The 24,646-nt window shown below is 38.5% G+C and overlaps 2 protein-coding genes across 2 annotated transcripts; one reads left to right on the forward strand and one right to left on the reverse strand.

Annotated features, from left to right (window-relative positions):
- The first annotated feature begins 2,394 nt into the window (after positions 1–2,394).
- Positions 2,395–11,837, forward strand: CTSO (cathepsin O). The gene is made up of 8 exons (XM_084204043.1): positions 2,395–2,648; positions 3,269–3,374; positions 4,380–4,513; positions 5,590–5,757; positions 7,201–7,322; positions 8,502–8,665; positions 9,127–9,219; positions 10,565–11,837. The coding sequence occupies exons 1-8, from the start codon at positions 2,517–2,519 to the stop codon at positions 10,597–10,599; spliced, it is 954 nt and encodes a 317-aa protein (XP_084060169.1). The 5' UTR covers positions 2,395–2,516; the 3' UTR covers positions 10,600–11,837.
- An 11-nt stretch (positions 11,838–11,848) lies between these two features.
- Positions 11,849–23,249, reverse strand: TDO2 (tryptophan 2,3-dioxygenase). The gene is made up of 12 exons (XM_084204042.1): positions 23,185–23,249; positions 22,707–22,812; positions 21,511–21,601; positions 20,647–20,717; positions 18,839–18,966; positions 16,964–17,150; positions 16,090–16,197; positions 15,016–15,127; positions 14,832–14,889; positions 14,252–14,331; positions 13,537–13,627; positions 11,849–12,692 (listed from the first exon to the last, which is right to left on the reverse strand). The coding sequence occupies exons 1-12, from the start codon at positions 23,217–23,219 to the stop codon at positions 12,539–12,541; spliced, it is 1,221 nt and encodes a 406-aa protein (XP_084060168.1). The 5' UTR covers positions 23,220–23,249; the 3' UTR covers positions 11,849–12,538.
- Between the last annotated feature and the right edge of the window lie 1,397 nt (positions 23,250–24,646).

Genomic DNA, 24,646 nt, shown 5'->3' on the forward strand with positions numbered 1-24,646 from the left:
CATCTGTCTGTGATGACTAGTGCAACTAATATATGGCTTACCTGTGTCAATGAACCAATAAGAATTGCATCAATAAAGCCTTTAAAAAAACTCAACCAAACAGAAAAACCAAAACAATTTACCCAACAAACACCTCTATACCCTATTCTATTTATAGGCCTTATTCTTACATTAGTTTTACAAGTGTATTTTCTTTTATCTTAGTAAAGCATGGCTAAATCCACACTGGAGTAATTCAAAGCAGAGCAGGGACTGCATGCCTGCAGACTGAGCTCTCTGTGTACTTTGGTGGGGTTTTGTTCATCTGAGCACAGGCACAAAATGTTTTTATGGCACAGTAGGTATTTCAGTGGGAAAATAAAACCATCTGAAACACTTTGGCTGTCAGTCTCCTACCTTTGGCTGTTTGTCACACTTTCTTTCCCCTGAGCCAGTCACCAGAGGAGACACTGACTTTTCTTACAATCTCTCCTCCTGAACAAGATATATTGAAACATCTATTTAGTACACAGAGAGCAAATCCAGGGGAAACAAACCTTTTCCTCTTCCTATACTATACAGAATTTTTAATGCAAAGCAGTCTGAGATACATCCATTTTCCCAAAATAGGAGGGGATTTTTTTTTTTTGCTTGTTTGTTTGGGGGTTATTTATTTTAATTAAAATTAAAATGAAAGATGTGTGGTTTGTAACTACATTTCAGAAGTCCTTTGCTGCCACCATGTGTTTCACGGGCAAAGTAACCTTTGAAGTCTACATACAAACCAAAAGGGCTCCTCCAATCAGAATTACTTCTGTTTGAAAACAGCATAGTCTATACAAATAATAACCAAAAAATAGCTGAAAGTTTATGTCTTTTTTCTACTAAAGCTCTGTTGTCTTGTTTAAAATTTAATTACTATATATTAAAAATAAGAAAAAGTATTCAGCTTGAGATAATCATAATCCGGGAACAACAGATTTCAAGGGCAGCAGGCCACAATTTAGAGAGTGTTGATGATGTTAGACTGATGGAAAATCTTACTTTTTTAATGAAAAGTATGTTTTAAAATAAAGCATAATTTCAACATATTTCTTTTGCTTACACTAACTGGCAAAGTAACTTCTTTCCTGTTCCATTCTATGGCACCATAGAGAATAAAACCCTGTGACTGCTGTTCCTCCCACAACCAGTACACCCAAAGCTATGGTGGCCATACCAAGCTGTCCTTTGACACTCCTGCCAGACCCTACACCCTGCACTTCTCAGGAGGGCCTCAGTGCTCAGTCACAGTTTGATGGAATTTGCCTCAGAATTTGGCTGCTGAGGTTCAAAGCATCCTTAAAAAGGTTTTACTGTTCAGTTCTTATGTCATCCTATTCAGTCCCTCTGCTGATACCAGACCTCAATCTGTCAAGACGAGTTTGTAATAAATTGTAATAAAATCTCCAACACCAATCCTGGGTTTACAGTGATGAACCGTGTCAGAACAACCAATAAAATCTGTCCTGCTAACAAGCTCTTCCATTCACTGGCTATAAGCCATAAATAGCCTTCCCTGTAACAAAACCATTGGCAGTTCAGCTAATTCCATGGGAGGAGGGCAAAGACAAAGCTTTGTTCCCCAAGCACAGCACTTCCAGGTGTGCTACTGGCACCACAGGACAGGGAACCTGCGCCTTCACCTGTGTTAACAAGAGGGTACGTGGAGGGAAAGCAGCAGATAGAACTGAAATGTACAGCACGTTTAAAACATACAAATATCCTATTTACAGACACTGCGTAAAAACGCCTGGTGATGGAAATTAACAAAGAGGGCTCTATTAACTCGTAGTGTCCTAATGGAGCTTTTAAATGCTGAAACTGACCTGCTTACCCAAGTACCAGCATGACCAGTGTCTGAGGAAGGGCATGGTTTCTCTCCGTGTGTTCTTTCAGCACCAGCTCTCTCACTGGGACGCAGGGGCTGCGGGCACCGCTGGGCAGCACCGGGCAGCTCTGCTCTGCCCGCCCGTGCCTTCCCTTGCTAAAGCCTGGAACCTGCATTGCTGCTGCTTCCCTCTCCTGCTGGCAGCCCAGCTTGCAGATACCAACTGACTCTCCTCTCGGAGAAGGGTTTGCACGAATTTATAACCTGGCAGATACCTGAACGCTCAGCATCCCTTCGCCCCTCCCTTGCAGCCCTGCGCGCCTGTCCATCTCCTGCATGGGAAACACCGCTAGAATCACGGCTCTGCCCAGGCGCTGCTGAGCGCTCTCGAACACAGCTCGGGCTGGGCGACATGCCCCCAGAGCCCCGGGAGAAGGATCCGCAGGAGGGCCCCCAGCCCCGTGCGGCGGTGCGGGAGCGGCCGTGCGGGGCGGGCGCTCCTCCATGCCCCGCCCGGCCCCGCCCCGCCCGCCGGGCGCCGGCCCCGCGGGAAGCGGCAGTGACCGGCCGCGGGCTGGGAAGGAAGCGGGGTTCGGCCCCTTTCCCGCTCGGAACGCGTCGGACCTCAGCTCCGCGGGAAGGGGTGCGTGCCCGGGCCCGCCCCGCCATGGCACGGCGGCCGATGGCGGTGCTGGCACTGCTGCTGTGCCTGCTGCGGCCGGGCAGTGCCGCCCTCACGGGCACCCGGCTGCGGGACGGGGGCGGCCGGCAGCGAGAGGGAGCGGCGGCGGCTCTGCGGGTAGGTGTCCCAGCCCGCGCCGCCCCCGCCGTCCTCGCTGCGGGGCTGTGGCGGGCTCTGAGGGGCCGCGGCGGGCTCTGCGGCCGGCCGGGGCAGGCCGGAGGCGGAGGCAGGCGGAGCTCCCCTCCCGCAGGCCCGGACGCACCCGCCCGGTGCCGCTCCCGGGGGTCACCGCCGGCCGGCGGAGCGGCTGCCCAGCGACATCGGGCTGCCGGGGAGCCGCGGAGAGGCCTCTAGGTCATTATGCTGTTCTTTCGCTTTGCGAAGTGATGGGGTTAACTCGTATCTGGAGACGTTTTTGCATCTCTCAACCGCAAGGTTTGTTGTGCTATCAAAGAAGGACATCAGATGAGTTTGACGCAGCTTGGTCTCAGCGCGCCTGTTTAGTCTGTTTCGCGTCAATTTTTTTTGCACTTAAATGCTTTTTTTTGGTATTTGTTGAAGGTGAAATTAGTGTGATGGCATTCCTATTGCTAGGGATACAGGATGAATTTGAGGTGAACAGTTCTTGTTATCTAATTTCATGTTTACTGTTACTAACCTTTTTTTATTTTCTGCTATTACAGTTTTGTCCCTGCTGCTAACTTAATAATGCCCACAATTATTTTTTATTCCTTCAGGAAAGTGCTAAAAGAATTAGATTATTGAATTCATTTTCAAAAGATAATATGACTGCTGTCTATGGAATAAATCAGTTTTCTCACCTGTTTCCTGAAGAGTTCAAAGGTACATTTTCTGGTTTTCTAATGCCTTTTCTGTCATTTTTTAATTCTTTCCCAGAACCTTGTGTCTTTCACACTTACAGATTCTTCCTGTGCTGATAGTCAGCTAATTTACAATGGCTGGTACCAAACTGTAAGTACTTCTGGAGGATACAACAATCCTCTTCACGTTCTGTGATCTTGCAAGTTTTAATTACCCACAGCCTGAATATGTTTTCATATTCAGGCAGTTCTGGTTTTCCTTCTTTCTTCTCACTGCTCTTTAAAGCTTTCTTCAATTACAACAGAAGAAAGGAAGATACACAAGGTTCTTCCTTTTTGAAAAAGGAAGATAGACAAGGTTCTGCAGTAAGTTCATATTCCCTACCCCAGCACAAAGCTGACTACAGTACAAACAATGCTTGGAGGTCCATGACTGCATAATGACAGTTGGAGCTTTCTTAAGCAATATTACATACTTGATTTTTTTTTCCAGAAGACTCTAGAAAACTTCCCTTCTTGCTGTTCCTGTCTGTTGTTACATTTTCTGTTCATCAGAGGATTTAACATCTTGCTTTAATTTTAAATAATTAAGCAACATTTTTTAGTGAAAACCCATCAACTTTAAGGTGTTTCACAATCTTTACTTTATTCTCCTCTTATTTTCCCCTTGTACGTGGGTAAAACAAAGTATTTTTTAAGTAAGTAAAATGTTTTGGAAATTTTCACATAAAATTTGTTTTCTGGAGTGGTTATGGTTATTGTTCAGCTTCAGAAAATCTTCACACTTTCTACCCACATTCCGTACATAGAGTATTTCTGTTCTTCCTGAAACTGTAGAAAAACTTACATTTATTCTGGAGCATAATGATTGTTTTAAAATACATGAATTTTCTATGGATTTTAGAATGAGATACATCTCATGTTTGTAATTGTAGATCAAAGTTACCTCTGGATTCTACTAAAGTAGCTGTTAGTGGGATTTTTTTTTTTGCTCATAGATTTAAATATGTTTATGTTCTGTGTTTAGCTATTTACTTGAGAAGCATTCCTCACAAACTTCCCAGGTACATAAAAGTGCCAAAGGGGAAGGAAAAGCCGCTGCCAAAGAGGTTTGACTGGAGGGACAAGAAAGTCATTGCAGAAGTGAGAAATCAGCAGACAGTAAGTCCTGGTGTTTTCCCTTCCTGGTTCTCAGCAGGTGAGCTGTAGAGCACAGGGAGGGTTTTGCAGGGACCAGCTCTGCCTGAAGGCTCCTTGGAGCACTGGCACTAGAGTGGCCAGTTGAACACACACACAGTCACGTAGCATTTTATGTAAAGAGGTATTAGGCTTAAAAGAATGAGGCATAGAAGCTGTGCATTTAGAAACTGTAATATACTTTCTGATCTAGTTAAGTGAATCTCCAGATAATTTGCACCATGTGTGTTTTGTATTTTTCTGAAGGAACCAAGGTAGGTTCAGTACTTGGTCTCATCCCACCTGGAGAGGTGTAGATCCTTTCCTGTTGTTTTCCTCCTATGACTGAATCCCCTTGGCTGGTCAACACCCACATCCTTACCAGTGAATTCCTCAGGGGATGCATTCATGATAGAAAAGTAACCAGACCCCACATAATTACAGTTTATCCCAAAGTGGTTATGGGCACTGGTAAGAAACAAGCTGCTCGATCCCCAGGGTCTCCTTTCCATGCTTCACGTAGGACCTTGTGAGGAATAAATTCTGCTGCTTATTTTAAATGTCACAGTTCAAAGAGCCTAGAATCACAGTATAGATTGTTATTGTATAAGATTTTTTTCTATTATGTTTGATTTCCCTTTACCATTTATTAAACTGTAACCTGCTTGTACAAAATTCTAGAAAAACTTACTAATGTGGTCAAAAACTAATTTCACCCTGAGGCCCCCCCCCTTTTTTTTTTTTGAAAATAAGATATCTCACAGTAAAAGCATCCAAAGCATCCTCAGACCTATTGTAAAGAACAAAAATTTATGAGGAAGGAGTCCTTAAAAATCACCCATAATGCATTGCTAGCATTCAGAGAGCAGTATAGGGAGGAAAACAATTCAGTATTTTAAATGGATGATAACATTTCTTTATAATTGCCTTAAAAACAGAGTTCAAGGATGATGTATTTAATGAAGAGCACTGGAAGATTCTTTTGCCTCTTTTTTCATATCAGGCTTCAAAACCAAAGCTGACTTTTGCTTTCTCTGCCATTTCTCTTTTGTCTCTATCAGTGTGGAGGCTGCTGGGCTTTCAGCGTGGTAGGTGGCATAGAATCTGCCTATGCCATTAAAAGAAACACCCTGGAAGAGCTCAGTGTGCAGCAAGTTATTGACTGCTCATACAATAACTACGGCTGCAGCGGGGGATCCACTGTTAGTGCTTTGAGCTGGCTGAACCAGGTTTGAAACTCTTTGTAAAAATCCCAAAAGACTTCATCAGCTTCTCTATTAGCTTTCTTATTTATTGGAAAAAAAACTGATGGGGAAGGTGAAATGTATAGGGTTTTTTTTAACCATATGTGTGTGTACATATATGCATACACATATGTGGTTGTACATATATGCATACACATATGTGGTTGTGTGTATGTATATATATGCTGACTTATTTTGTTTAGAACCAGGAGAGAATTAGTTTGAGCAGAACTGAAATTTGATTGGAGCTTTATGGTCCATACATGTTCTTGTGAACATAACAAAACAGTCCACAGGGGCTGAAAATAATGTTCCTGAATTGATTTGCAGGCATACAGTACCAGTGTAGACAGAGCCTCCTATGCATATGTATTTTGTGGATATAAAGCATCAGCATCTGGGGAAAAGGAAGGATCCTGATATTTTCTGGTTTCAAATTTCAGTAGTTTCTCTTGCAAACACTGTAAAATTATGTACAAGTGTGTGTGGAAAACCTCAGAATAAAATGAACTGCATTTACCTTTGTTTCCCTTGCAGACCAAAACATTGAAAATGCATTCAAAGTTTCTACTTCACTTGTTGCTAAAATATTTAATTTCATTAAAAATTCAAAATGTGTGTTAATAAGCATAGGTAAATAGAAACATTTTAATATCTTTGAAATAAAAAGTACTTTCTCAGATTGAATTACAAAAATATAAAAAGAATTCTTTGAGGTTTTTTAATTAAAAAAACCTTCAGAATTTAAGAAAGCGTAATTCTACCCCTGAAGAGTAATATACCCATGGCTAATAACACTATAGATAACTTGTATAATTTTGAATATCAAGAACAACAGAGGATACTCACCTTTATTCCTGTAAAGGAAAATTCCCTCTTGGCAGTGGAGGAACCACGAATTTGGCTGAAGAATTTGTTGTCATAAATATGCTGTACTCCAGAAGACATGAAAAGTATAAAAGGCTGGTGCATTCATCATGTACCAGCATGAGAATTACATGCTAAGAACAGAATTGGACTTTACAGTATTTTATATAACTTTTTGGGATAATTGTGCTTCTTTAACTGTCCCAAGGAGAATATAATTTTGTGTGTGGAAGTCATTTGAGGAGAATCAATAGTTCATGAATGAACTGAATGAATATCTGTGTCTTGAAATTTACAGGAATGCTTATGAGGATAGTTTAAACCAGAGATGCCTTTTAAATTTAGTTTCTTATTTAAAGATTTATGAATCCCTTCTGAAGCTCAGTGAACAAGGAAACTAGAGCTAGTAAATAGTTATTTCATAATGTGACATTCTTACTTCTAAACTTGCCCAGTACACACTGAATTTTGAGTGGGTTATGTGGTCATTCTCCATACATTTTGAGGTGCATAGTAGTAAAGTCAAATGCATTAAACTCTTACTCAATTACCTTCTTGCAGACCAAAGTAAAACTCGTGAGAGATTCAGAATACACTTTCAAAGCTCAGACAGGACTGTGCCATTATTTTGAGCGCTCAGATTTTGGAGTTTCAATAACAGGATTTGCTGCGTATGACTTCAGGTAGCTATTATTCATTCTTTTCTTTCACTGTCCTTTTCCTTCTGTGTTCAGCAATCATGGAGTTAGGTGGAGTGAACAGTGCATTGACCAGGCAAAAGTTGGGAGGTTGATTGTATCAGTTCTATAGCTGTGTGCTGGAGAGGGATTAATGCAGAACATCTTTGAGAGTTAAGGCTTGCCACAATGAATCCACTCAACACTGCCATCACTAAGCCTATTCAAATAAGAAGGCTTGTGTCTTGAAATTAGGTCTTTGAAATTGGCATTAAACCAGAACAGAGAGTCAGTTACAGTTTTTGCTATATGAACATTACACTACTTTTGTCAGAAACAGGAAATACTACCAACAATAAGTGGAATTTATTGAAAAAAAATAGGAAGCATTCAACTAGTTCAGTATTCGTGCATTTACATATCTACCCACATCCTCTCCAGCTCATGACTTTAGAAACAGTGTTGTCAACTGAACTCTGTAAAAACTTCAGCTTTTTAGGTTTCTGTGTGAAGAAACTTCATTTCTAATTTTTATCAGTACAGTACAGCTACTGAATTAAACAAGAAGTATTATTCTGACTAGGAATTGTGTTACTTCTAGATAGAAGTAACGAAAATCAGTCATATCTTTGCCAGTCTGTATTTGCCAAATTTAGTTAATGAACATATTTTCAGTGATGAAAATTTCCTGCTCCAGAGAAATAAAACTGTATGAGGGAGATAATGATAAATGTCTGATAGTGGAAATGTCCTGTGCTTTGATATGTTTAAGACACATACTTAGTGTATTATTATGTTAAGAGGTACTTCTGTAGATTTACAAACAGTGGGAAATTCTAATACAGACTAATGATTTTTTCAAAGCTGGTTTGGCTTGAGAAGAGTGATGTACAAAAAGTATGAAGCACTCTCCACTGCCACTGGCTTGACCTAGAAACCTTCTGCTATTTAAGAGTGTTATGTGTTTGGATCTACACCTGTGCCATAGTTTGTGTGTCCTATATTTGTATCACTGTGTTGTAGTATTTGAAATATATAATTACTGATGTGTGATATGTAGAACTTGGAGGAAAGAGTTTAATTATTTGATTTTTACACTGTTCTTTATAAGTACATTACAATCACTCTAATCACTTTAGTGTGCTAACTTAACTAACTTGGTATTTTTACTCACTTTTTTTGCAGTGGTCAAGAAGAGGAAATGATGAGGATGCTTGTCAGCTGGGGCCCTTTGGCAGTGACAGTCGATGCCATTAGCTGGCAGGATTATCTTGGTGGAATCATACAATATCACTGCTCCAGTGGAAGAGCAAACCATGCTGTTCTTATCACTGGTTTTGACAGAACAGGTGCGTTTCCACCAGCTGAACTTCAGCACAGTAGATTTCTTTACTTGCAACTTGTCTTTTGTGGGGTAAGTGATTAAAATCCAGAACTTGGTTTTCTGTTGGAAGCTGTTTGGTTTGATGTCACATCAGTTCTGGAAGTTTTCTGAAGATCACATCATCTTCACATCAGCCAGAAGAAAAACTCTTTTTGTCATTGCTTCTTCAGTTCTGTGTGACTTTATCCTTGTAAAGTCAAGACCATGGCTGTGTGTGTCTTTATGGTAGAAGAGCCCATATCCAGTCTTCCCATAGCAGAATGTTAGCTCTGTTATCTACGTGAACAACAGTAGGTTTCACTGCCTGTATCATCCATCCATCAGAAACTGAGAGATACTGAAATGCTAATTAACTCTGTACACTGTTAGGAGGCTAAAGCTTCCCAGGTCTCATGTTGTCTCTTGTTCATGAAATGTCTCTTCCAGGTAGCATTCCTTACTGGATTGTACAGAACTCTTGGGGGCCAACGTGGGGAATAGATGGCTACGTTCGTGTTAAGATGGGTGGCAATGTCTGTGGTAAGTCTGACAAAAAGTAAGTGGTAAGGGCCATGGGCAGGGATATGTTTCTCAATGGCTGTAACAAATTAAAATCATCATAATATAATATATGTAATAATATAATAAAGACATAATGGGATCCTCTGAGAGGTGGTAAAAATCATTGCTGTGCTTTAAAGGAGGTTAAAGGAGTCCAGATGGAAAAATAAATGAAGGGGTTGCTAATTCAATCAAGGCATGTAGTTGAATGAATGAATGAAAAGCACCATGTAAAGGCAAAGCTGTATAAGACAAAACAAATAATCAAAGTACTGTTGTCCCTTACCATGCAGAGGTAATGGCACTGTAAAATATCCAGCCATGTGTGATGGTTGTAGGTGGGTGCCATTGCTGTACTCCCTGTAGGTAAAACAGCTGCTCTCCTTGTCTGGTGGGTGCCACTATCTCTGGTCTCAGTTTAACAAACAAATATGAAAAGCTAGTCTACCTGGGAATTGTGTACCTTGTTCGTGACTTTTCTTGTAGGACAGAGATATATCCTTTCAGTGCTAGTTCAATCTCCTGCACTATTGTTGTTTGCATGAATTTTTTCTTTGTGTTTGAGGGATTCCTGTAGCATTAAATACCCAGTTTCTGCTAGATATGGAGGTAAGGCAAGTCAAGCTGTGGTTTATCATCAGATTGCTGAGCCAAGTTGGTGGGATGGTTCCACTAGATAAAATTACAAAAGGTACAGAACACTTCTTATGTGTCAGAATAACCCATTGGCTTTCCCTTCCATGTGTGTTTCACAGCAGCTCTCGGTCATTGCAGGAGGTGTTAGATTACCTAAGTCTTCTGCACATAAAGAATAGACAATATTCAGTTTGCCTGCACTTAGTAAAGATCAGAGCAATGTATCCAATCATAGCTTTCTCACGTTACTGAATCTTTGTTCTTACTGTTGTTGTATAAACAGTGTGGAAAGAGAAATTTAGAAGTAGTGACGCAGCAAGTCAATTATAGACATGGCATGGAGAGCACGTGTTATTTCAAATAGCAGGATCTTTCACATTTTCTGTAGTGTACCACACAAGAACAATCCAGCAAAGACAGTAGTTGCTCTTTTTCCCACAGAGATGTTGTCTTCTGATTAAGAGGTGCTCTGACACCACGAGGATACAAAATTTTGAACATAAAAGCAGAGAAATGAGGAGATTAGGTTTCAACTATATATGCCAGGAAAGGAAGAAATAAAAAGGTTGCAGATGATTCCCTGGATTCCTCCTGTCATGGCACGGAGGGGAGAGGGCATTATATGAATATGAATTCTGGGAAGTCTCCACTTCAGTACTTATTAAATCAAATTCTATGTCATTTCTAGGTATAGCAGATACAGTTTCAGCAGTATTTGTTTGACATTCCTCTGTGCCTCTACAACTGGTCAAAGACCACAAGTATCACGAGGAAAGACACTGTATATGAAGATGGAATTCAAAACACCATTTTCAAATATAAGAAATGACTGTAAGTGCAATTCCTGCAACCCTGGGCTGAAGTTTTTAAAAATACTTTTATTTTGAATTTGTGTTGAATGCCAAATTTCTCATGGAGTAGGAAGACTCATCTGCAGAGTGCACAAATAGAAGCTACAAAGATGGACTGAAGCCTCCAGTGTGAGCTTTATCCAGGTGTTGAATACTACTCCATTGAAAAATCTTAAAAGGAAAGAAATTATGACAAATAAGAAGGAATTTGAATCCAAAAATCAATACTGTAAGAGTATATTTGAAATCATTTGAGTATAAGAAGAATCATGAGTAACAGTTTAGAAAGTCAGCAATTACAGAATATATCCAATAGAGTGAGTGTTAAATTTCTCTCATTAATTGAATTTAGAGGTGCAGCTTGCTGGTAATAAAAAGGTGTTCCAGCTTTGCTGAGCTGTGGGCAAATGTAACTAGAACTCACAATGAAACATGTAATTCTAAAATGCTCTGAATTTTTCACCTCAAATGCTTTACTTGTATCTTTTAAGAAGGCCTACTATGAAAAGTATTGAAGCCATTCTGTAATTTTTTGCACTCAATTACTGTACCATGTTTTTAGATTAGTTTTTTATAACTTTTATGACAAATGCAACAAATATTTATAAATGTATATTGTTATGTGTTGCTGTTTTATTCCTTCTAATTGTTAATATTTTAAATGAAAGGAAGAGCAAGTGTAATGTTCTTTACTTCAGGTTTTGCTACTTACTGAATTTACTTGGCTGAAAACTTCAGCCTTAAAAAATGTGAATTCTGTGCTCCTGAGTGTTGTGTAGTCTGGCCTTGCCTGAGTGGCTTACAAACAACAGATAGCACTCTTTCATAACTGGAAAACAAAGTCCCTGATGGGCACAGATAAGAGTAATGTAGTCACAGCAACAGGAAACACAGATGTGCCTCCAGTGTTTTTGACGTGCTACTGCCAGGTACCTGAAGTACTGTGGTAGAGGGAACTTACCAGAAATTCCGGCCTACAGCCTTTCTTTCCAAAGGAAGCACTTAAAAAGACAGAAGTCCATTTAATGAGAAGATGGCACTGCTTTATCAATATTCTATAGCCAAAGTTGCCTTTTATTGTATACCAGTTTGAATAAAAATCACTTCAAATGCCTGTCATACTCGTGTTTGAAATTTATAGTTTGGTTTAGAAGGAGACTTAACAAAAGATGAGCTTTAATACTGCTTTATTTGGAATGCAAAGTACTTATATCTGCTATTTTTAACAGTATTTCTATGTAAGGGATTTACATTCACATATAAAGAGATAGAAACATGATTCTTGATGTATTATAAGTTCAGGATGGTTTGGTTTCTGTAGACTTAGGATTTACTTTTTTGAATCTAGTTTTTGAAACTTTTAACCCAAAATTCCTTTTGAAATTGCGCTAGAGCTCAGAAACAAATATTCTTCTGAAGGTGATGAGGTTGATTATATCCTTAACTAGTCATAAATTAGTAGCAGCCATTAGGCAAGCAAGCAAATACAAAAATATGTACAAATAAGTCATCTTAATAACTGCATGTAATTTTCTCCCTTTCTCTAGGTACAGGCTTTAAGAAGCCAGCTAAGAGGTAAATTGGCCCTAGGTTGAATTGGGGTATCATTTTACTCTTAACACAGGCTAACTCAATACAGATTTATTTTTTCTACAAGCAATTAATTTCTTCCACAAGCCCATTGTACTATTCACAAAGCTGTCATACATAAATACATATTTACACACCCACAGTCTTGGTGGGAATGGCTGGGAGCACCACTGAAGGTGAAAGTCAGGAAGTTCTTTACAGCAACAGCCTAGAAAGGCAGGCTAGTCAGAGTCATCACTGCTGAAGTAGGAGCTGTCACAGTATTCTGCTGTGTAAAGGAATTTATGAATGCTTGGGTTCATCTTTGGTATCCAGTGTCGTGGCACTAGAAATGTTGAAAGATTGAACAAATCCACAAACACCTTGTATCTGTCACTGAAAAAGACAATTGGAACAATAATTCCATCAGCATAGAAGGCCATAATTTCTAAATCCTCAGTAATCATTCTTTCTCGTGCAAATAACAAGATTCCTTGCACTAACCCTCCTTAACACTGCAGGGCAAGAATCCAGTCCTGACTTCCTAGGGCATAGCAGATTAGGCTTAATAAGGATCTACAGTAACATTTTTCTTCTGAAAATGTGGAGTCTGTAGGGTGTGATCTCTAGCAGAATTTATCTAGGAATGTTAACCTGACATTAAGGTAGAGTGGGAGAGCTTTCTAAGAAAAACAGTGGATATTCAATCCTCAATATCAGTCTAACATCTGCTTTCTGCTCTGCTCTCTGTTCCTTTGGTTGTGATGGTAGTTCGCACAGCACTACATGGTGGTTCACAGCTCTTTGAGAGCAAACCCCAAAGAAGATCCTCTTTTACAGAGGTTGTGCAATTAGAGGTCATGCTAGGGAATAAAGAAACTCTGTCACACAGTAGCTGGGGCTCACTTCCAGCCTGTGTCACCTCATTAGCTTGGGCTAGCTGGCACACCAGCTGAACAATGCAGGGTTCATATTATTGCTATCACTGTGACCCCTCGACTGAGAATTAGAGATGGCACTTTGTATGAGTGATCAAAAGGAGTTCTTTGTGCCCTAGAAGGCTTGGAATTTATATATATTTATAAATAAATGTAAAATAACCAAGGGGAGATATGCTACTGTCCCAGAAGAGAGTCAACAGCCCTTTCGCCTCCGGTGAGCCATCTGAATTATGTCTCCCAGCACTGGAGTATTTTTGAACTGCATTGTTGCAGGTAGAGGGGAAACACGTTATTTCTACCTCACTGTTGAGCGTAAGTAGTGGTAGCCTGATGAGCCTCCAGTGCCAGCCTTGCCACCAATCATTCTGTGCACCAAACAGACATGGTTATCTAAATGATACAACAGGAGAAAATAGCACATGTTCAGTATTTAAATATAACTAAATATATTTAAGTATTTAAATAACTAAATATATTTAAGTATTTAAAATAACTAAAATAACTAAAGGGTCACACTTATTGAAAGTCCTTCAGAGATCTTTACAGGGTTACAGAACTCTTAGGGGTTCAGCAATGCAGGAGTTAATTCTGCCATTCTTCAGTCAATTATATAAAATTATTGTTAATTCAGAATGAACACACTAATTATTACACATTACTATGCTCTGTGAATACAGAATTACACATTCACTTCAGTATGTCTAGATAGGGAAGGAGGCAGAAGGAATGTTTCCATATAAAGACATGACATTATGACTTTTTAGGATACATTGAAAAATAGATACCTGTCTCTTAAATAAGATAATACACTTAAAACAGGCCATAGAAGTGGTAGCTATACCCATATATATCTAGTGATCACAGCAGTAGCTCTTTATCTTTCCTCTTGGCTGAAGTAAAACAAAGAGTGATTCCTAACTCATGAACTCCAAAGCTCAGTACTGGACTGGGTCTAACTCAGAGACAGAACAATTTATTTGCATCTAGAAGAGGGAGTGTCACAGTCAAACTTACATCTCCATTTAGTCATGAGCACATCGAGATCCATGAGGGAGGTGAGGAGCTGAAAGGGAACCTGGAAACGAGGCTCCTCCCTTGGGAAATGAAAGAAAAGACAGTGAGACCTCACAGCATAAGCTGTATTTTTCAAAGTTGCATTTCAGCAGAGCTTAGTGACTTAAAGCATGCTTTTCCTAAATTGGTACTGGAATATCACTAGATATTTTAACAAATGTTTCTGCTGTGTAAGTCTTGATCTGCCTCTTTATTTTGGAACTTGAAAAAGGACTCCAGATCTTTCTAGGACAGGTAGAACAAGGCATTTACTGGTTACAATCTGAGAAGCAGCATCTGTTCAAGCTGCCCAGTGGGGATGTACAATCTCCATCCTCGAAGATATTCAGAACTCATCAGGACATGGCCTTGAGCAGCCTGGTCTGACCTTGGAGCTGTATGTGACTAATCAGGGTTCATGTGGAGGGCTGAAATAGATTGCTTCCCACAGCCCATTCCAGCCTAACTAAACCTGTGCTGCTGTTCTTAACCTTCACCTCGCCTCCTGCCAGTCACCATCAAAGACATTTTACAACATCACCTGTAGAAGTAGATCATCAAGGCCCCCTTCAGTGCTTTGTAGGACAGCCGTCTCTCTCCTGCAAAACACAAGTGTCCTCAGTTTGTTGCTCATTCTCCTGCAACTTCAGTGCTATAACAAGCATTTATAAATAGCATGTATAAAACATACAAAGCACATATTCACATATGGTAATAAAACCTACCTTTACTGAGCAGATGTTCATGGCGTTTTTCATCAAATAATGAAAGTAATACATCTCTCTGCTTTTGGAATTCAGACATTAAGTCATCTTTTTCTTCTGATTCTGCTTTGGCCTTTGGTATTTAAAACAAAGACAAGCTTTAGAATTCAACAGGGAAAATTAAGCACTTGAATGACTCATTTTGCAATTTTTATTTAAATAAATACTCTGAAGTTTGAATCTTAGATGTAAGAACTGTATTCTCAAATAAGATACATGAGTCACTGTCCTTTGAAAAGTATAATTACCAAGAAATGTACAATTAAATAGATTCCAGCACAACTCAGATAAATGAATATTCAAAAAAACTGGCAATTTATGGCACTTCTTGGTCTAGAGGCCTTAAAAAAGTTAATCATAATTTGTTTGAAGTCCGATTTATTTGTTTTCAAGGCAAAAAAATTACATCCTTGCAGAGCTGTGGCCAAGAAAATTATAAATAAAAAAGTTTAGATAAGTTAGAAAGACATAAACAGATATTCTCAGGAAGTTGATAAATTCTTTTTTTTTTAAAATTAAAAATGAAAATATTAAAAAATGTTATTTAAAGCTGCAGGTCTTGAAATAGTCAGGGATTTTCTGGTGCTTCTTTGCCATTGCAATTCAAATGATCACATAGCAGCAAATTGCCATATACTGTTAAACAGAAATGGGATATTAATAGGGACATTCCATATCCACAGCTCAGGAGCCCAAACTTCATATTTAGTCTAGATTGTAGATGCAAGTACTAACTTATGGTGAAGTTTTAGTTTCAGTAAAATTGGATTCAGCCCTTCCATTTATACTGGTCCATCCCTTTTGCAAACCAAATCATTCCTGTATCTCATGCTTTAAATAATCTTAGATGTCAAATTAAAAAAATATTCCTATTTCCTGAGGATTTGCAATTTTTTTACTTCTAGCAGACAAAGACTGATGAAGATTTTGTGAAGTGACTGAGAAACTTTGAGTAAGCCAAAAGTTACACTTATGTCAGAATATCATTTTGCCAGATGTCCTTGCCTATAGGTAGTTCAAGAATAAACTATATACCTGTATCAAGGCAAATTCCTCTTCTAGGCCTTTTAAAACATTCTCTTCAAATTGTCCCCAGAAATCAAATTCTTCTGAATCAAGTCCTGGAGTTCTTTCCAGCCATGCCTTTAATAATAATAGCAGTAGTAGTAGTAATAATAATATGTTCAAACAATAACAGTGCAACTGCATTATCCTAGAATTATGAGTTATAGCAACCTAAATTCTGCTACTACAATTCTGGTTTAGCAATAAGCACTTCTACAGTATCCCATAGAAATGCTCATTGCTAAATTCAGCATGTCCATGGGGATGACTTACACCTGCATAATGGTGCCATACCAACCCCCTCAGGTTCCAGGTTGCATGGCCAATGTTGGAAGACAGAAGCTTTCTCATTCTAAGGATATCTTTAAAATAAACTACAGGAAAACAAATCTTATTCCACATATATATATATATATAGGGGAAAAGTAATGATAAATCTCTGAAGGAAGACATAGAGCCATCTATAGTTTTTAACTTCTCTAATAGCCATCACTAACAGTGGGACTATTTTTAAAGTTTTCCTCCCAATAGGGCTTATAGTCATGAAAAACAATCCAAATGAAACAGAGCATTTACGTTCTTAGCTCACACTTCTACATTGCAATTTACCAGTTTAACAGCCAGAATTTTCAGACAAAGGCAAGATGCTGTGAAAAATCAGTAGGTTTACCAATTATTAACTCTCTTTCATCCCAAATTTGTCAAGAATCCAAAACACAATTGACAGAGAATTTGCCAAACATGCTTGTTTCTCTTAAGGTAGGAAAATTTGTCCCTGACACTAATGAAGGACATTCTTGGGAGATGGGGAAAATGAAGCAAGGTCCAAGACAGACATTGTTACCTCTACAAGCTGCAGTAGTGTTGGTTCTTGCTCTGATTGGAGCAGTAGTTCATGATCCTGTCCCTTGAAGTTATCACGGTAATGCCTTCTGTTATAAGGGACTCTCAGGCTTTGGGGAACACCAATCTTGTTCTCCAGCAAGCGAAACTGCAGGCTCTGAAAACCTGAGGCTGGGCTTAGGTAGTATCTTTGGGAACAGAAGAAAAGATACAAAAATACAGGATGTTATTTTACAATGGTGGATTTCTCTTGTTCTCTAAAAATCCCCCATATTTCACATCTGAAGAATATCAAATAGCTACCTGAGGACTTTTTTATATGACTGCACTTAGGAAAAGGGAAAAAAACCCAAGCAATTTTAATGCAATTACAGTGCAATTATAATCTCATTTTCTAGTTCTGTATTGTTTGTGCATACACAGGTAGTGCAAACATAAATGTGTGACTTTGTGCTTTAAAAGGACAGCTTTGTGCATGTGATGTACAGGCAGCAATGTCAGTGAATATAATTTCCTTTCCAAGTAGACTAAGCAGCTGCACCCCAAAAAGCTGTTACAAAAATTTTCACAATAACTTGCCAACAACGTGCCATTTTAAATAGTCTTGATACACAGCATAATTCCTATATATTATTACATATAACAGTCTATACTTGCAATATATATAGATGTGCAATATTGTATATTGTCTTATTCTACAGAGTAGAATAATGCTCAGAAAAACTCCAGTGGGTTGTTTTTGTTTTTTTTTTTTTTGAGGGATTCATTAATGGGACTCTTAAGAGTTAAATCATCTGACCATGCTGAAAAACAATTATTAGTAAAAGCAACCTGAAATCCCACATTACTAGGTAATTGTAATGCATTTTGAATTGTGAGTACAAGATTTGACAAAGACACATCATGGATTTAATCTTATGTTTACTTATCAAAGGAGTATGTGGTTGAAAAGCTGAAGCAGGTATGGATGAAAATGGATGATTAGCCCATGGATTTCCCCTGCTGTAGGGTAATGCTCGATTCAAACAAGTGAAGAAAAATCTTAGTTTCCTGCTCTTTTCAATAGGGAACATTAAAAGATAGAAGGGAAAGGGTGCCAAAATACAAAAGTGGATGGATGCTGGATGGCACTGAGGTCACAAGGCAGACAGATACACACAAGTGACACAAGCCGGAGAAGAACAGGGAAAGAAGACAGTGGATGAAGCTGTAACACATAGTAGTGTGGTGGAAGGGTCTAGAAGTAGAGAGGGAAGAGAAAGGAATGCCATGGGAGAGGTGAGATAAGCCAAAGGATCCAGAGAAAGCCTGAGCAGAAGGCAGAAGAGGTACAACCACCCAGCCCAGCAATGCACTGAGCTGCTACCGGACAGCAGAAGTTATTGGGGGAAAAGGACAAAGGACAGCAATGCTTCCTTCAGCCTCCAGCACTGCAGACCCAAGGCAACACCATGCAAACCAAGACAGCTGAAATACCTGTTTGATAATCTAGAGAGTATGTTTCTCCCCCAAGCACTTCTATGATTTGCCATAGAACAAGGCTTCAATCTGCAGTGCCAAGTTTCAACTAAATTGCTAGCAGAACCGTGAGCTATTTCTGTTGTTTCTGCTGTTTTAACTTTTGACCCTGAAACCAGTCAACAGCACCCTACACAAGAGAGTCAACAATTCACTTGTACTTCTTTGCAGAACATGCTGGACTCAGAGTCAGGGTCAATTTCATAACTGACCCTTGCACTTTAATGTCATGTTTGCCTCACCAAGGTGAACTCTCAGCTTGCTTACAGACACCAGCACACATGCAAAATTCACAATCAGTTCTAAGGATGGGAATTACCAGCTCCTGGAATGCTGTGGAGGAATAATAAGTCTTTACCTGAAATCAAAGAAGTCCAATGCAGTCATAGTTTCCAAAACTGAGAACTGTTCCACAAGTAATTTCAGAATCAGTGAAATTCTGTTCATTCGAGTAATAACCTTCAGCATGTTCCTCTCATCTCTTACCTGTAAAAAAAAATAAAGATCATAATCAGAATGGTGTTTTGTCTAGATCCTACCTAGTTATTTCATGTCTTTTCACTGTTGTACATCACTATAGTTCCCAAGTCCTTCTCATATGAAATCCATAAAGACAGAATCTCATATGGAATAGAGCACTCTGGTTTTAACTTAAAACTGAAACTCTAAATTTCAAAGATTGAAATCCATTTTTTTCTGACATATGCTACATTATATGCAGGCCTATCACACAGGGTTTTTTTTTTCTTTTCTATGTTTTTGACTAGATAGAAGTCAGAGAAATTAAATTACATTAGAATTTACAATGAATTTAGAATTTACAATGATTACAATTTTTTTGTAACTTAATATTATATATATGAAAATTAAATACTTTCTGTTATAATTACTTCTAGAATAATTTCTATTTTTCCTCCATTCTACAAGCCATAAGGCAGGTAAGGAAATTACTTAGAAGTTGAGAAGTTAAATCTGACAGCTACATCATCAGAAATGTGCATTAGCAAGCAGAGAAGAAGAGAAAAGACCCCATCTGGTGGGAAATAGATAACATTAAATGGAAAATGCAGAAGTTCTTTTTTTCACTAAATTAAACACTCTGCCTGCAGAGGAGTCTGCTAAAATTCTGTTCAGTTTCAATGGGATTAAACTTGTCTCTAAAATCTGGGCATGCAACCAGAAAATATCAAACTACAAAAAGTGGCAGATGATATTCATTTCCCTAATTGCTTGGCTGTGTATTTGACCTTAACATTGGCATTTCAAATTCTGATCACAAGCAAGGCTTCATTTTTCACCAAAAAAAAAAATTATTCTTTAGAACTGATTATGGTATGTTACAATTTGATAAAATATTAAACTAAAAGGCCAATGAAATTAGGAATATAGTGGACAACAGAGAACATTTTCATTGGACCTTGAAAAGAAGGCTCCTTCTTTCAATCTGGTCTAGTTTCAAATTTGCTGCTTAGACACATGCTAACGATGTACTCAAGGTACTTCTCAAACTGCATGCAGTCAGATTTTTCTGTGGATGTAGTATCAATTTGAGAGTTCTCCATTCTTACCTACTGTTATAATCTGTGTTTAGCTTTGGACAAATGTGAAGATGTGCTTATATTTGTAATTTTCAGAAATTCTTGCACAGTATTACACTGCTTTGGATTATTGCTTCTCTGTTGGATTCATTATTACACAATCCCAAAAATGAGTTCTCCTCACAGCAGATATTGGATGGAAGGAGATAGTATGTAAACATCAGAAACTGAACAAAGGCAGAAATTAAATTTCTACATAAAAATACCTGTGAGCCTTCTGCTTTTCAGATTTACCTCTGAGCCTGCTTTTTGTGCATCAGATATTTCCAGCTTAAGTTTCTGCAGTTACCCAGCACTAGCAGGAGACTGTGAGAGCATTTTGGCCAATTAAATTGGCCTTGGAAGGAGATCTACACAAAAGGCATACTTCAGGAGGAAGTAAGATTTTGCTGATCAAAAATCTGTAGTATCAGGATATGACTCAGAAAGATTTTATTTGGTCTTTTGATGCTGTTTCTAAAAAGAGCATATGCCGCTTTAGTAAACCCAAGTATATCAGACTGAGAGGCAGGAAGCAACAGAAAATCAGGGCTGAATTTTCCCAGAATTCATATTTGTTTTAACTTACATGACCATTCTGAAAGATCACTCGCACAGAGTCCATTTCCCACAAAATCTGCTTAAACCAGAGTTCATATGCTACAACAAGAAAGACACTGTTAGCATCAACTTCAATGTTACTTTGTTCTTCTTAGCACCAAGAAAGAAAAATTCCTACATGTTGATTTGAAATTAACAGCCTACAATTGACACTGCCAGTGTGCAAGAAGATACCTACACATAAACTTCTTACTTGTTTGAGTATTAATCTAGAGTCAAGAATACTGACAGAATTTTTTAAAATATGTTTTACACATCAGATATTTGGTCTGCAGGTTGTTCATTACAAAAGGAGGAAAGAGAAAATCCAGATCTGATACTTCAATAAAATCTGACTCAACACCTGCTTACAAACTACCTGTTTTCTGTCAATAACAGAAAACATCATCATGCCAGGGTCTTAAAAGCAGGAAGATATGGACATTAGGGAGTACCTAACTGGTGTATTGATTTCTAGACAGATTCTAGATGGCTAAAACTGGAATTTCAGAGAAGGCACAAGGCAACACATAAAATTTGCCTGCAGTAACCTGCACACCTGCCTGTTGTTTGGATGACACCAAGGTTTTCACCACCTTAATTTCTCTAAGAACAGAACCATGCGTATCTTGGTTTACCAAATCCAAATGTTATACTTATGGCTTCACAAGCAAAGAGTTGATTACTGCCTTACAATTTATATATGAGTATATGCATGTATAAAAACAGATAAAATACAGATATTTTGCTATGATAGTGTCTGAAATGAAAAATGGTGTATTGCATGTATCAGCACCAATTAACTCTCTGTGGCAAAAAAATTGGTCAACCACCTCTGCACTCCTCCACTTACCTTGATGTGTCACAATGAAAAGATGCTCATCATGTATTTTTTTCCCTTTCTTCTCACTCTCAAGTTCTTGAGCATTCAATATTTTGTTCAGCTTAAAAATAAAGGTAGAAACTGTTCTGTAAAACTCTGCAATTAGTAATGGCATTTTTACTGCATACAGGTAATTTTTAAGAATAATATTTGTTAAAAATACACATACAGACCTCACACTGTAGGTTACATGAGAAATTTGACTAAATTTGTCTCAGGTATGACTTTTTAATTAGGAAAAAATCTTGCCTGAAGTGGAACACTTAGGTAACTCAAGTAAGAAAGTTTTGACAATTTTAGGGTAATTTTAATTATATAAATATATATATATGTATAGTTAAAAAAATAGAGAAAACAAAATATCCAGCGTGTTTTCCAGATTTTAGATCTATACTGCCATGTCCCATGAAAACAGAGTTCCTATAGTAAAATTCTGAGTAATCACTCAACAACATCAGCATAAGAGCTGAGTTGAGGCAATAATAATATTTTCAGTTCTGACATTACTAAATTTTTTTCTTAGTCAAATTTACCATGTAATCATAGTTGTTTTCAAATTAATCTTTGCAAAATTCTAAAGAGAATGTCAGCAAACCAAAGTTGACATACTCTTACTTTAGTTCAAAAGCAGAGTAATTCCCTTCAGTTCATGCCATCTAAAAAAAAGCCCCAAAATAACTTCTGGATTCTTTTACTACCTATAGTATTTTATTTTTACTTATTTCTTAACTACTTCTAGCTTTTGCAGCTTTTGTTTGGGTTTTTTATGTGCCCCTAGTCATCATCCTACCCCCTAGATTTCTGAAATAGATTTTTCCAGCCAAGCATTCTGGACTTTCAAGGACGTCGCACAGAGCCTGCTGACAGGCAGAAATTGCCGAGTGATTATTGCCAGACCAAAGAAAGCTTTCAGTGGTGTGTCCCTTTACAGTTTACCAACATGGATAATTCCCTACCAACCCCCCCAAAATATCCATATTCCTTGCAGTTTGAGAGGTCTCCCCACAGTGCACCTTGAGGTGCCGGCTGAGATGGGCACCTGTGCCTGTTACACCTGGGGACCTGTCTCAGTGACTGACAGACTGACTGACTGCTGGGAGAAGTGTCACTCACAGGGGCCACCTCAAGAGCAACCAGGACAGCAAACATGAAATCATTAAACTTACTTGTAGGTATTCTCCGTAGATAAGCCCGCCTTTGCTGGCTTTATTCACTCCTTCTTGAGATTTGTCATCATTTTCATCTTCTAAAGATAGCTTGCTAAAATTAAATCTAAGAAGAAAATGAAGTAAATATGCAAACTGTTCAGTTAAGGAATTATGAATATACCTGCCTTTTTACTAACAGATGCAGCTATAATTCAAACAAGGCTTTATTTTGATAAAGGGAACAAGTAAAGCAGACTTTTGATAAAAACTGAAATTCCTCTTGTCACAGTAACCGCTGCTAACATCACATAAAATAACAAGTGCTCAGACAAGTCCTTGTATGCTCTCTACTTATTTAGCCATAGCTAAATGATAACTACAGCTACAGCTGTCTGTTTGTTGATAAGTAATTCCTCTCTGAGATTTCATATTTTGCACTAACACCTTATCATTTAAATTGAATTTTTAAAGCAAAACAGAAAGAGGAAGGACTCACAGGTAATTCTTCCCCGCAAAGGGGCACTGGCTCATGATTTCAGGATCCAAACTTGCTGAGCTGCACACTGGGGAAAATACCCTGTTAGTGTTCCCAAACCTGCTGCAGCTCCCTTATATGAGCTTTATCTCACTGCCAAGGCCAACCCCCAAATTCCCCTCCTAAGCCCTCAGCCCATCCCCACTATTCGATAATAACAGAAACCATCACAGCACAAAGGTCAGGAAGTTCATGCTTTGTTGGCTCTCCAGGACTGTGTTTTCCCTTGCCAATTAAAAAATGGATGGATGACATGCTTGTTTTGTCCTATGGCACAAGCTTTTTGTGCTTTTTACTGCAAGGTTTCCACCAGTTGCTTCTTTGGATGCAGTTGTACGGTGTAGTGTGGAAGGTGTAAGTCAATGAGAGGTCTGTGTGTGATAAAAAGGCAATATTTAATAAAACCACAAATTGTTAGAGTAGGTTTTTAACCTGCAGCCTTTTGTATCAGGGTACTATTAAGTTCAAAAAATCAGACACAGAGAAAGAGAAAACAGGGGTGGGGAGAAAGTGGGAAAATGTGTTTCCATGACAGACTAAACAATGCTTTTTCAAAGGGATTTCAAGTAATATATATAATTTTAAAAAATGTACACAGATTAAGTACAGTACTAAAAGCATCATGAACCTCTCATGCTGGTTTTCCAAGTTTTTAATTCAGAATAATTTCTTAATTTTATCTCCTTGCACAAAATTTCAGTCTCATTTATTGACAAATGTTACTCAATTCTATCTGGTCATCAGCTTAACACACAATGAAGTAACATGTAACTAGCATACACTTCTTTTCTGCCTGCCAGCCCTTTCTGAAAAAAAAGTTAATGCTCAGTTTCACTGCAAACAAAACTCCAGGACCTCTGTGACCCTAGATCATTTGCTCTCTGTAAGACTTACTCTGCTTAGTGGTGTCTGTGTGGTGGTTTCAGCTGTTCCAGTCACTTAAGAGTAGTTTGCTCATAAAAAAAATGCAGATGTAGGATGTGGGTGATGGGATGGATACCCTGTTCAGCCAGATGTCATTTGTCAGGCTTTACACAAATCAGCTTAAAAATTAAGTTGAACCACAAGAAATGTAGGACTTCACTGAAGCAACTCGCCGTGCAAGGTCAAGGAGTTCTTCCTGATAAAAAACCTGACAGAAGAATGTAATCCTCTCCTTACACACATCTACACATGTGCTCAGCGATGAGGACAACTAGAGATGAAAGTGAGGACATCAGAAACCAAATGTTGAAAGCCACTTTTCACATATTTGCACTCAAACACCTTGATTTACTAATGTGGAAATCTTGCACATCCATCTATCTCAAAAGAAAAAGAAGGTTTATCTTGTCATTCCTGTGTATCTTCACCTGAAACATCCAGACTGAGCCTGCATAATGAAATCAAGCTGTTATCTTTTCTCATGGCACAAAGAAAGAAA

Source organism: Fringilla coelebs (genome assembly GCF_963513975.1).
Source record: "Fringilla coelebs genome assembly, chromosome: 4".
In the NCBI taxonomy this organism is placed as follows: Eukaryota; Metazoa; Chordata; class Aves; order Passeriformes; family Fringillidae; genus Fringilla; species Fringilla coelebs.